An 11306-nucleotide genomic window follows, 5' to 3' on the forward strand; every position below is an offset into this window, starting at 1 on the left:
AGCTGGGGCTTTAAGGAAAACAATAATTGTCACAAGACTCGTGACAAAATCATGCGAGTTGGCAGCAGTTTGCCCAGATGCAGGGCTCGGGCTGGAGCAGCCCCCTCCAGCCAGTCCCCATTCATGCTCTCTTTGCAGGCGAGAGGCAGGCAGCCCAGCTCCTGGGTTGGGAATGGCTGCAGATGCTGTAGTGCTATAAATAGCTCTTTGTGCCGAGCTCTCTCAGGGGTCGGTACCTGCCTGCATGAGACGGCTGAAAACCGAGGCAGTGTGAGCAAGAGCTTCCTGGGGACTGGAGTCAATTTCAGCTCCTCCAGCCCCAATCTCCCTGACTCCCATCTGGCATTAGGTTGTCAAGACCATCTCAAGCTGAGTTTGGTTTAATGCTGGGGGAGCTGGAGGGCTGGGGCTCCGAGGGAAGGAAGCTGTTTGTGTTGGCAGCGCAGTTAGACCCTGGAGCCAAGATTCAATCCGTCCTGATGACTGACTTTATTTAAACCCGTCTCCTCCTCTCCTTGCCTGTTGCTGGGAGTGAAGGTGTTTATTGGGATGGGATCAGTATGTGCCAGGACAGGGCTCCCCAATGACGATTCGCACAATGGTCTCCACTGCCACAGCATTTCTTCTTAATAAAACCACAATACAAGGGGCCCTGCCTTAAATTAAATAGCCAGTGTTAACCCTGCAGCATCAGTCAGCAGCATCAGACAGCTTGGGATGAATCAAGCCATTAGGCTAAGGATCCCTAATTGCCTTCACAATGCTCATGCAAAAAGCAGTGGAGTTGGCCAGGCCCTGCTGTTTGCAGAAAGTGTCCTTAGTGCCCAGGTGGCTGACAACCAGCAAATACATCCGACATTAAATGATCTACCTTGAGACGTCCCAGGGAATTGCGAGAATACAGGTCACCAGCAGAGGGGAGAGAGGAAATGGTGCTTTTACACCATTTTTTTCACATATATCCATTGAGTCTATAACCTAGGAGCATCTGATTTGTTAGACTGGATGGTGTTTTAACATGACATAACTACAAGTTCTGTGTGTTGCTATCAGAATGAATGACCAGAATGTCTTTGCCGTGAACAGCAGAGTCTGCTAAACTGAAATTCTTGTCCCTGGTCAGGCACCTTTTTGTTCCTCTCATCTCCCTGTTTTCTGATCCCAGTTCTGTACATTGGAGAGACCGCTGTACACGGGTGAGGGATTTTACAGTGACTTAGCCAAGTCCTGGATTTATGGTTTGTCTGAGCAGGTTACATGTCACCCCCTAGCATGGATCATTGTCCCATAAACACTGGTTAAATTGAACAAGGAAGAGGTCAGAGCTGTTGGGAACAGGACGGTTCCCAGGCATGGGGGTTCCATTACATGTGATGCCTGGAGCAGAACAAACCCCCACTAACTGTGGGGCAGCGTTCTTTCCGAGGGCTTTAGTAACAAGGATGTAAACTAGCAATGATATAACTAAGTCAGTTTGCAAACAGGACATTTCCAAAGAGTCCCTGCTTATTCATTATCTCTAGGATTATACAAGTTTCCTGGACCCTTCATCCTGCATAGACCTCTGCAGTGCTTAGTATGGAGTTAAAATTCTGAACCGCTAAAGAAACTGGGATTCATAATGAAGGAGATCGCAGCCCAATTCGTGTCTTAGAGCATAGAGTGTACGAAAAACGGTTCCTGTATTTTCCAGACCCGTTGAAAATTGATCTGGGTCAATTTCTTTAGCTCCTTAAACATCCTGAATCCAGAAAACAAATGGAATGAAAATGTAACTGAGGTTTCCAGCTCCATTACACTCTTGTATGGTAATAGTATCACACAGCAGGGCTCTTGGCAAGTGGGCTGGATTTTTCTGGCACACAAGTGGATAAATACCATTATTCCCGCTGCCAATGCAGTGGCTAGGAGCATGGGGGTAATAGACAGATTCCGCTGCCTTTTCAGTATTGTCATCACCATCTCCTTCCTCCCTTTGTGTCTGGAATGGCCCACAGAGCTGCTTTCCAGAACTCAGCATGTACCCGTGCAGGGCCCTGCTAGAGCCAAAGGCTGCCACCGTGCCTGCTTCTGCAGATACATTTAAGATGCAAAAGGAAAGGGGCACAAGACAATTGATCAACTATTCAAGCTCTGCCTCTCTGCAGCCCTAAAGTAAACCCCAAACGATGGAAGCATGTTAGTAATTTTTGGCCATATGTGCTTTTCCCCCAAAAACAGAAGAGGCAGAGCCAAATGGCACTGAAGGGATACTTTAATGTACAACACATTTTCATCATTTTCTCCCATGTAAACTAAATTCCTCTGCATGGTCGCGGAGAAGGAACATTAATTTTTTATTCAGGTTGCCATTAGCTCAGGAAAGCACGGAGCACAATGAGAGAAATCTTTTCCATTGAAGTCATATTGGATTAGCTCGCCTTCTCTTACAGGAAGGTGTTAGCACCTTTGTTAGAGCAATGTGGTTCGCCCTCCGACACCGCAGGTCCCCATTAGACATACCTGTTTCCAAGGAGGCTTCATTGCTCAACTTCACTGCAGAAATTCACTGTGTTTGGAAACTTGTTTCACAGACACCCCAGGGCCAGGAGCAACTAAAAAAATGTATTTGAAAAGCTGAGTCGACCTTTTAATTGGCCCTTTCAGGAATCTCTCTTTGTGCTTGTAAAGCAAGGAAATAGCTTTGTTTATTCAACTAACATTTTGCCAGCAAATTGTGTGCAGTGCCAGCTAAACACATCTGTCTTTCAAATAAAAAGCATGCAGCATGGTTTTAAGAAGTAGCCTGCCTTGCTCTCTGGCTTGAAACAAGGACATGAAAATCCCAACTTCACCCAGACCTTCCCCTCTTGGTGGCTGGGTAGGATGCAAGGATAGCAGTGGCAACTGATGGAACAGACATAGGGTCTAAAGGAGCAGAATGGATATCTGCAGTGCTGGTTCATTTGGCTTTCTGTTGTCTGTACATAGCTATTGACACAGCAGGGAGGTAACTGCTGCTGTGCCTCTATGGGTACAGGTTAAGCAAGGGGCTAGTTGTTCTTCCTTATTTGTATTGCATGGCACTGAGGAGCTGCAATTATGGACCAGGACCTCTGTTCCTGCCCCGGAGAGCTTACAGTCTAAGGAGAAGACAGGAGACAATAGGCAGATATGGACAGTTAGGTGGGGGAGCACAAGGAAATGATGAGATGTTATTGCTCAGCAGCGCACTCAGCACACCTGGCCCAGATGTGCCGTGTGCTGGCATTGTCTCGGTTCACTTTGGAAGGCCCAGGAGCATTGCAGTGCTTCTGTTTCATGTACGCAAATGGTGCTCAGGAGTTGTTTTCTCTCTCTTGTTTTTCAGCTTTCAAGATGAAAATAAAGGAAGTGAAAAAGGAGAACGGGGACAAAAAGATTGTTCCAAAGAAGAAGAAGCCCCTGAAATTGGGCACAATCAAGAGAAAAGACCTCAAGAAGCTAGTACTGTATCTAAAGAACGGAGCAGACTGCCCTTGCCACCAGCTGGACAACCTCAGCAACCACTTCCTGATCATGGGCCGCAAAGTGAAGACCCAGTACCTGCTGATGGCCATTCACAAGTGGGATAAGAAAAACAAAGAGTTCAAAAAGTTCATGAAGAAAATGAAAACTCTGGAGTGTCCAACGTTTCAGTCTCTCTTCAAATGATCAGGTGGCTAGAGGGACTCCTGCTGGCCCAGAACTTGCACAGCCCTAGGACTCGGGGGTTCAAATGTTGCGCTCCTTCTGTAGTAGTGGATGTTGTACCTGAGTCAATTTTGTTTCTTTGTAATTTTTTTGGCTTCCTTTAAAGCTCCACCCCCAGTCTCAGTATTTCCCTGAAAGTGAATGTTTGAAAATGCAACACATTCATACAGAACAGTCACTGAGGTCACAAACTATTTACACCTGCAATGTCTGAAGTAACCTGTTGCTATAATGACATACAAATCTATTTAAATAAGGAACTTGTCAGATAAAGAGAGCAAAGGGGGGGTGATACTAGATTATCCTATTGAATTGGTCTAAAGTGAAATAATTCTGGGTAAATTGATTTTTCTTTAGCTCAGGGGTGTTTATTCCCTATATGGGATGTTTTCTGCAGTTCTCACTGAAGGCCAATTCCACAAAGTGTGGGGAAAGGCCTTTTAAAGCTAATGGGGTGGTGGAATTAGCACATGAATGCTGCAGAAAATCCCACTTTGTAATCTTAGACCAGTATTTGCAGTGTTGTCTTTGATGCAAAACTAATTCTAGATAAAGAACTTTATCATTAGTTGCTTTTTAAATTCTGCAGACTTGAATGCCATAGATTGGTTAGGACATGGGGGAAGCGACAAACCTGGAGCCATGAGGAGGTGGAACAGTAAGGAAAACACAGGCTCAGTCGGGACTATAAGCCATAAAGCAGGTGATGAGGTTATTTTAAAACAACATACACTTAAGATGTCTGCAAAGCACTATGGGACATGGGGGAAAGGCTGCCAAGTCTACACAAGGATTGTTTCCATTGGCAGAGCAACAGGGACAGAAAAGAGATTAGTTTTGCATCAGAGAAGGGAGATGCTAAAGGGTTTTAAGGATATGGGAATTTTCATGCTGGTCCCTCTGGTTTTATTGGCCTTCTCTCATCACTGCCTCAGCCATAGGAATGTACCTTATGCCTCTTGATGGGCAAAAGCTGATTGTTTTAAACAAAATTCAGATATTTCAGCAGGAACCATCAGCTCAAATAGAAACTCAATTCATGTAGATTTAAACTCACACTCACCCCCTGGCACTTCTCAGAATTTGGCTGATTTCTATAAAATGGACATTGAGCCAAAAAGTCCAAGTTCAGAGACAATTGGGGCCACAGAACTGAGCAGTACATCACCTTTTTCAGTGTTCTAGTGTATTGCATGAAACAAAATATCTGATCCTTTTACATTTTTAGCAGTGTCAATTAGTTTCCTACAAAATCCTGTAAGGAAGCAAGTTTAGAAGGATAATGTGTTCTTTGCATTTCTTTCTCCCTCTGTAACTATTCTGTACAGGATGTTAATTACCTGGTAAAAGTCAGGTCGGTTACACAGTAAGGACCAGCTCTAGCAGACATTTGTGTCATTTTGCAGGACCAGGGCCTAAAGAAGTATCTGATTCCAGAACATAGTTGGTTGGTTGGCACGAGGTAGGGGTTCTGCAGTCAGTCAGACTGTGTGCCTTGGTTACTGGGACGGTATTGCTCTGCTTGGGATAGGAGGACCGAGAAAAGCTATCATCTATCAAAGTTACATTGTGGAAAAATTGGTTAGTCTCTAAGGTGCCACAAGAACTCCTTTTCTTTTTGCGAATACAGACTAACACGGCTGTTCCTCTGAAACCTGTCATTGTGGAAAAGCAATTTGTTACTGTAGTTACCTATTTAAAGCATAGCATAATTGTATGCCTCTAGGTACTGTATCAGTTAGTTTACCAGCTCTCTGATCTTGTATTCTAGTCCTTTGAAAAGAGGATAAGCTAGATCCTTTTATCAGATTTGTGTGTAATATTTCAGTCAGGGTGTTTTGGACATTTTTATGGAGCTGAATAGTAATTTTACTTTCCCTTTTGCCAGATTGCTTGGTGAACTGTCAGCGATTCTGAGACTGCATGGATCTAGCTTTTAGGTTTGATTGGTCGTCAGTCGGACTTTTTAGTTCTGTTTTATGCATGTGCAGTTTTTGATAAAATTAACAGCACCCAAAAAAATGAGTCCGATGTAACATCATGTTATTTGTGGGCAGTGAAAGTATCTTTACATTTTGTCTTAATGTAATTGTTTAGAGCGTTAATTTAGGGAAGTGTGGCAGATTGGGAGGGGGGGAACTTGTTTTTTGTTTGTAAATAGAGATTTTGAGAGAGGAAGTGAAATGTAAAAGGTTAGAAAGAATTGGAACTGAAAAGAGCTCCCTTCTAAGGGCTGTGAAAATGAACACAAGGCTTTCGTGTTGTTCCTGAAAGTGGCCTGATTTTTCTACTTTTACGAGCATTATTACACCTTTCAAAAAACAAAAAGGATACTGCAGCCACTCATGTGCAGGTTAACGCAGCCCCACATTCTGGAAATAGGACCTGAAAAAGCACATCCAAACCATTTCAGTAGTGTTGGAACAATAACAGGCTTTTACCTAGTCCTGTCAGACTAAGCCACAGATGGTGAGAGAGTTTTTGTGTTACAGGAATTTAGCTACAATCGTTGCTATAATGCCAGTTTGCTAGATAACATTATGGTGTTTCCATGTAATCATAAAAATAAACCTACCAGGGAAATGAAGGGTTCACTGAGAGACATGATCTGAAAATGTTAGAATTGGCACCAAAGGAAAATCCTCAGTAATGCATTGATGATTTCATGAGAAAATAGTGTCTGGTTTTTGTAATGTACTTCATTGCATAGTTCTAATAGGTACTTCTTGAATTCCTTCTCAGAGCAGCAGACATATGGTATGTCCTTGATTTTTAAATGATTCCTATACTGACCGGGCAAATGCATTTGAATTTTCAGATGAAGATGCCTTCCTAGAAAAGGTCCAGTAAGTTTCATGCTCTCGAAAGTCAGAACCCAGTTCTTGTCTCTTTTTCAGGAATCACCATCTAATAGCTGTTGATATATTTAGTTCCACATGCATTTTAGCTGTATACATTAAGCAATTGATGTATCCTAATGGACTGGCAGTACCTATCTTTCATGCAGTAAGGGTGAAACAGCCCAGTGCAGGGAATATGCACAAGGCGGTATGCACCACTTAAACATCATGTTAGCCCACGTCACAGATGCTCCAGGCCTGACTCAAAGTCCATTGAAGTCTCCCAGCGTCTCCTCCGATGTCACTGGGTTTTGGCTCAGGCCCTCTCTGAGGAGCTTGACTCTTCCCTAGAACTAGTATCGGCTTCTACTTTCTCCTAAGATGTGTATAAAAGCTTAGGATACTGTGAAAATGTTTGACATTCCTCTTTTTTTCTTTAACTTCAGCGTTTTATTCATGTTACATTATTTTACCAGCTGTTTTGATGTTATGACTTATGTTTAATAGCAAGTCCAGTATCTGTTCCTTATTCTTGCATATGCTTTCCCTGTTTTTCCATCCATGTATCAATATTCACTTAACTAAAATTGCTGAATTAATCAATTACAATGTGATTTCCCCTCCCCCCCCATTTTTTATAAAGAGATGTTGTTTTCTAACCCTGGTCTGGTGCCTTTCAAATGGTCTCTGTAGAAGGATGGATTAAATCAGGCACTTGGGAATAATCTGCAGCAGAACCCATTGTGTATTTACACAAACTGCAAAACTTCCAGAAATGCTTAGAATGTTCTTGTGGGGGGTATGTGTGTCTGTGTGTGTGTCTGTGTGTGTGTGTGTGAGTGACACATAAGTCCTGATGCTGCATTCCTCACACACCCAAAACACCCACTGAAACTGGTATTTTGAAGTCTTATGGTGAAAAAGTAATGTACAGTCAAGCCGAGGGGAAGATCCTTGTTAATTCCTGATGATGCCCTGATGATGCTCACTCCCTCTGAAGCACCTGGCATTGGCCACTGTTGGACGACAGGATCCTGGGCGAGATGGACCGTTGGTCTGACCCAGTTTGGACGTTCTGACATTCTTAAAGGAAACCGTCACAAAGGCTTCTCCCATGTGCACATTCCTGGATGAGCTTCTTTCACATTCACTCCCCAGTTGGCGCCGCAGCATGCTGGGCAGATCTATAAGCTTCCCCCCCGTGCTGCCCAGCCTCTGGCTTCCTTCTCCTTTCAGGTGCGTTTTCTACCACAGTGTGTGAGTTTAAACCCAGCCGCCATCGCATGGCCAAGTGTGCCCTGGGCACTCCCGGCTGAAAGATGAAAGAGCCAGAGTGCCGTGGGGACAAGGGATGGGGAGAAATCAGGCTTGTCAAGGGAGTCCTGCTGGGTCCCTGATTGCTTAGCGGGTGAATCCAGCCCCAGCTGGTTAATAGGGCGGCCTCTGAGGAGCGTTCCAACTAATTGAATGGAATAACTGAGCCTGAGGTTTCACATGGGAAACACCTCATGAAGCTCTGTCCAGAATGGAGCTGGCCCAAACTTTGTGGATGAAAAGATATTTCACTGGAAAAATGGCCTTTCCGAAAATGTGTGTTTGAGAGGCAGAGAGAAATTATTGACATTGGCAACATTTTTTTTTTTGCCAAAAATTTCATGGCTTTTAAAAATAAAATCCCCTAATCATGCAATTGATACAATTATGTTTTTGTGAAAGTTTTGAAAAAGAAAATGGAAAAAACCTCACAACAAACATAGCAGCACTGAAAATGGGTACGTTTGAACCTTTCAACATGAAAACAACTTTGCAATTTTGAAATTTTTCAAACATAGATTCCCTTTTTCCAACCATCTCTAGTTCAGACCGATACCAGCCCCTCTCTAAGCACCTGTGGATAAAGCACTGGACTGGGATTCCGAAGACCTGGGCTCTAGTTTCAGATTGGCCACTCGCCTGCGGGGTGACCTTGGGAACATCACTTCCCTTCTCTGTGCCTCAGTTTCTCCATATGTGACCTGGGGATAATGATACTGTCCTCCTTTGGAAGCACTTTGAGATCTGCTGATGAAACACGCAATGTAAGAACTGGGTATTATTGCCATTAAAGCTCTGGCACATCAGACACATCACATAGAATCATAGAATATCAGGGTTGGAAGGGACCTCAGGAGGTCATCTAGTCCAACCCCCTGCTCAAAGCAGGACCAATCCCCAATTAAATCATCCCAGCCAGGGCTTTGTCAAGCCTGATCTTAAAAACCTCTAAGGAAGGAGATTCCACCACCTCCCTAGGTAACGCATTCCAGTGTTTCACCACCCTCCTAGTGAAAAAGTTTTTCCGAATATCCAACCTAAATCTCCCCCACTGCAACTTGAGACCATTACTCCTTGTCCTGTCATCTGCTATCACTGAGAATAGTCTAGATCCATCCTCTTTGGATCTACCTTTCAGGTAGTTGAAAGCAGCTATCAAATCCCCCCTCATTCTTCTCTTCTGCAGACTAAACAATTCCAGTTCCCTCAGCCTCTCCTCATAAGTCATGTGTTCCAGACCCCTAATCATTTTTGTTGCCCTTCGCTGGACTCTCTCCAATTTCTCCACATCCTTCTCGCAGTGTGGAGCCCAAAACTGGACACAGTACTCCAGATGAGGCCTCATCAATGTCGAATAGAGGGGAACGATCACGTCCCTCGATCTGCTGGCAATGCCCCTACTTATACACCCCAAAATGCCATTGGCCTTCTTGGCAACAAGGGCACACTGTTGACTCATATCCAGCTTCTCGTCCACTGTCACCCCTAGGTCCTTCTCTGCAGAACTGCTGCCTACCCATTCGGTCCCTAGTCTGTAGCGGTGCATTGGATTCTTCTGTCCTAAGTGCAGGACTCTGCACTTATCCTCGTTGAACCTCATCAGATTTCTTTTGGCCCAATCCTCTAATTTGTCTAGTTCCCTCTGTATCCTATCCCTACCCTCCAGCGTATCTACCACTCCTCCCAGTTTAGTGTCACCCGCAAACTTGCTGAGGGTGCAATCCACACCATTCTCCAGATCATTAATGAAGATATTGAACAAAACCGGCCCCAGGACCGACCCTTGGGGCACTCCGCTCGATACCACTGCCAACTAGACATGGAGCCATTGATCACTACCCGTTGAGCCCGACAATCTAGCCAACTTTCTACCCACCTTATAGTTCATTCATCCAGCCCATACTACTTTAACTTGCTGACAAGAATACTGTGGGAGACCGTGTCAAAAGCTTTGCTAAAGTCAAGGAACAACACGTCCACTGCTTTCCCTTCATCCACAGAACCAGTTATCTCATCATAGAAGGCAATTAGGTTAGTCAGGCATGACTTTCCCTTGGGGAATCCATGCTGACTGTTCCTGATCACTTTCCTCTCCTCTAAGTGCTTCAGAATTGATTCCTTGAGGACCTGCTCCATGATTTTTCCAGGGACTGAGGTGAGGCTGACTGGCCTGTAGTTCCCAGGATCCTCCTCCTTCCCTTTTTTAAAGATGGGCACTACATTAGCCTTTTTCCAGTCGTCCGGTTCCTCCCCCGATTGCCATGAGTTTTCAAAGATAATGGCCAATGGCTCTGCAATCACATCCGCCAACTCCTTTGGCACTCTCGGATGCAGCGCATCCAGCCCCATGGACTTGTGTTCATCCAGCTTTTCTAAATCCCGAACCACTTCTTTCTCCACAGAGGGCTGGTCACCTCCTCCCCATGCTGTGCTGCCCAGTGCAGCAGTCTGGGAGCTGACCTTGTTCGTGAAGACGGAGGCAAAAACAGCATTGAGTACATTAGCTTTTTCCACATCCTCTGTCACTAGGTTGCATCCCTCATTCAGTAAGAGACCCACACTTTCCTTGGCTTTCTTCTTGTTGCTAACATACCTGAAGAAACCCTTCTTGTTACTCTTAACATCTCTTGCTAGCTGCAACTCCAGGTGTGATTTGGCCTGCCTGATTTCACTCCTGCATGCCCGAGCAATATTTTTATACTCATCCCTGGTCATTTGTCCAATCTTCCACTTCTTGTAAGCTTCTTTTTTGTGTTTAAGATCAGCAAGGATTTCACTGTTAAGTTGGTCGCCTGCCATATTTACTATTCTTTCTACACATCGGGATGGTTTCTCCCTGTAACCTCAATAAGGATTCTTGAAAATACAGCCAGCTCTCCTGGACTCCTTTCCCCCTCATGTTATTGTCCCAGGGGATCCTGCCCATCAGTTCCCGGAGGGAGTCAAAGTCTGCTTTTCTGAAGTCCAGGGTCCGTATTCTGCTGCTTACCTTTCCTCCTTGTGTCAGGATCCGGAACTCGACCATCTCATGGTCACTGCCTCCCAGGTTCCCATCCCCTTTTGCTTCCCCTACTAATTCTTCCCAGTTTGTGAGCAGCCGGTCAAGAAGAGCTCTGCCCCTAGTTGGTTCCTCCAGCACTTGCACCAGGAAATTGTCCCCTACACTCTCCAAAAACTTCCTGCATTGTCTGTGCACTGCTGTATTACTCTCCCACATATTGCACATATTTCCACTCGCGTGGTAGGGCGTCTCAGAGGTGCCCCAATAAAGCAAATTTTAAAGCCTATTAAATGAATGCCAGGAAGCAGATGTCCAAGCATGCAGCCCAGCAAGCAGAGTTCTTCCCCCTGCTTTGCTGCTGCTGCGGGAGCCAGGGTCCCTGTTCCCTGGGAGCCTGCAAAGTTAGAGGTAGCACTGACAGCAACGCAGCTCTGCAGCTA

The 11306-nt window shown here is 44.9% G+C and overlaps 1 protein-coding gene across 1 annotated transcript in view; it reads left to right on the forward strand.

Annotated features, from left to right (window-relative positions):
- SFRP1 (secreted frizzled related protein 1) overlaps positions 1–7210 on the forward strand; it is a 51573-nt gene extending 44363 nt beyond the window's left edge. Inside the window, exon 3 of the mRNA XM_048829356.1 lies at positions 3350–7210. Within this exon, the coding sequence (XP_048685313.1) occupies positions 3350–3672 (323 nt within the window). The 3' untranslated portion in view covers positions 3673–7210. The remainder of the gene's footprint in view (positions 1–3349) is intronic.
- Positions 7211–11306: the final 4096 nt, after the last annotated feature.

The sequence above is a fragment of the Caretta caretta genome, chromosome 26 (genome assembly GCF_965140235.1).
Source record: "Caretta caretta isolate rCarCar2 chromosome 26, rCarCar1.hap1, whole genome shotgun sequence".
Taxonomy (NCBI): Eukaryota; Metazoa; Chordata; order Testudines; family Cheloniidae; genus Caretta; species Caretta caretta.